The following is a 1,387-nucleotide window of genomic DNA, read 5'->3' on the forward strand; positions in this document are numbered from 1 at the left end:
CATCCAAGAGGATGATAAATGTAGTCATCTAGTTGATTGAAGTACAGATCATGGTATGTGTCTGTAATGGATTAGAAATGAAAACAAAAACAAAACACCTTGTCCTTCACCACAGATATTTTGAGAAGCACTTATGTGGTCTAAGGCACAATCATGACACAGGGAGCTCAAACTGGTGACTATAATTGACTCTGAGTCCATATTTTATCAAGCGCATTATATGTAGTGACTCATTGAAAACTGGTTCCTGAGGCACCGTAGTCTCCCAGGGATCTGTGCTATCTGGGCCTCTTTCACTAGATGCTATCATATAACTCTTTTTTTCCCAAGGAAATTGGGTGACTATTAAACTAGCTGTGAACCCAACTCAGGACAAGGCAACCTTGCAAAAAGCTCACCCTGGTTGTTAAACACATGGGAGAAAGCAGGGAAGACCACGGGGGGTGCAGAAGACTTTTAAGACCTAGTTACTTCACTTTTACTTAGGTCAGACTGTTTCTAGGTTAATAAGCCTGGAGAATTAATGTACCAATGGAATTATACCGAAAGAAGATAAAGAATGTGACTAAAAATAACAGTAAGGTATATAATGAATAAATGAATTCATTACATTCAGCATTTTCCTCCCCTTTTCCCCCACCCCACCTGATTTGTGAATTGCAGCCACCCTTGTCTCCTTGGGCCTTAGTCCTGATCCCTTTACCAGATTCTATTCTGAATTACCTGAGGGCCAGTGGCTCAAGTCCAGCTTGATCTTTCTCATTTTTATGATCCTCTGCAATCCAAATTCAGAAAGAAACAGTAAGAAATTACTTCACACATTACAAATACAGGGGTCTAGTATTATTTATAGTATATATACAGTATATACACAGAATAGTGATTACACTATGCCTACGTCCAGGATAATTATTCTGGGAGGCCTCAGGCTGTATTTTTAGAGAAGTGACTTGGCAGGCTCACCTGAGTTCACCAGGTCGAACTTCCCTGACCTGGTGAGCACCACCATGACGTCCTCTGCCCTGAATCAGGGCAAAAGTTTAAAAGGCCTTTTGTCCCATTGATCATAAGGCACTCGCCCAGCTGCCCTCTGTAACACTCCAGCCTCCATGACCTGCCACAGACTGGCTCCCAGATACACGACTGTGTGTCCCATCACAGCTTCCATGTAGAGCCTGCTCTCGTGTCTGAGGGGATGACAAACAGCCCTGTCCTTGCCACAAGGAGATATGCTAGTTGGCCCCTAATTTTGATCCTGCTGTATTTGGATGCTGTCTGGAAATTCTAAGTAAAGGGCTCTAATAATAAGCTACATAGCCCTTGAACTACTAAAGTCAATGCCTAAACCATGTCCAAAAGAACATGGTGAATTTTCCATATTTGAAGT

The 1,387-nt window shown here is 42.2% G+C and overlaps 1 protein-coding gene across 1 annotated transcript in view; it reads right to left on the reverse strand.

Moving 5' to 3' along the window:
• PDE4DIP (phosphodiesterase 4D interacting protein) overlaps positions 1–1,387 on the reverse strand; it is a 153,448-nt gene that overhangs the window by 34,949 nt on the left and 117,112 nt on the right. The window contains exon 29 of the mRNA XM_008583029.1: positions 724–775. Within this exon, the coding sequence (XP_008581251.1) occupies positions 724–775 (52 nt within the window). The remainder of the gene's footprint in view (positions 1–723; positions 776–1,387) is intronic.

The sequence above is a fragment of the Galeopterus variegatus genome, unplaced genomic scaffold, assembly GCF_000696425.1.
Source record: "Galeopterus variegatus unplaced genomic scaffold, G_variegatus-3.0.2 Scaffold2798, whole genome shotgun sequence".
NCBI lineage: Eukaryota > Metazoa > Chordata > Mammalia > Dermoptera > Cynocephalidae > Galeopterus > Galeopterus variegatus.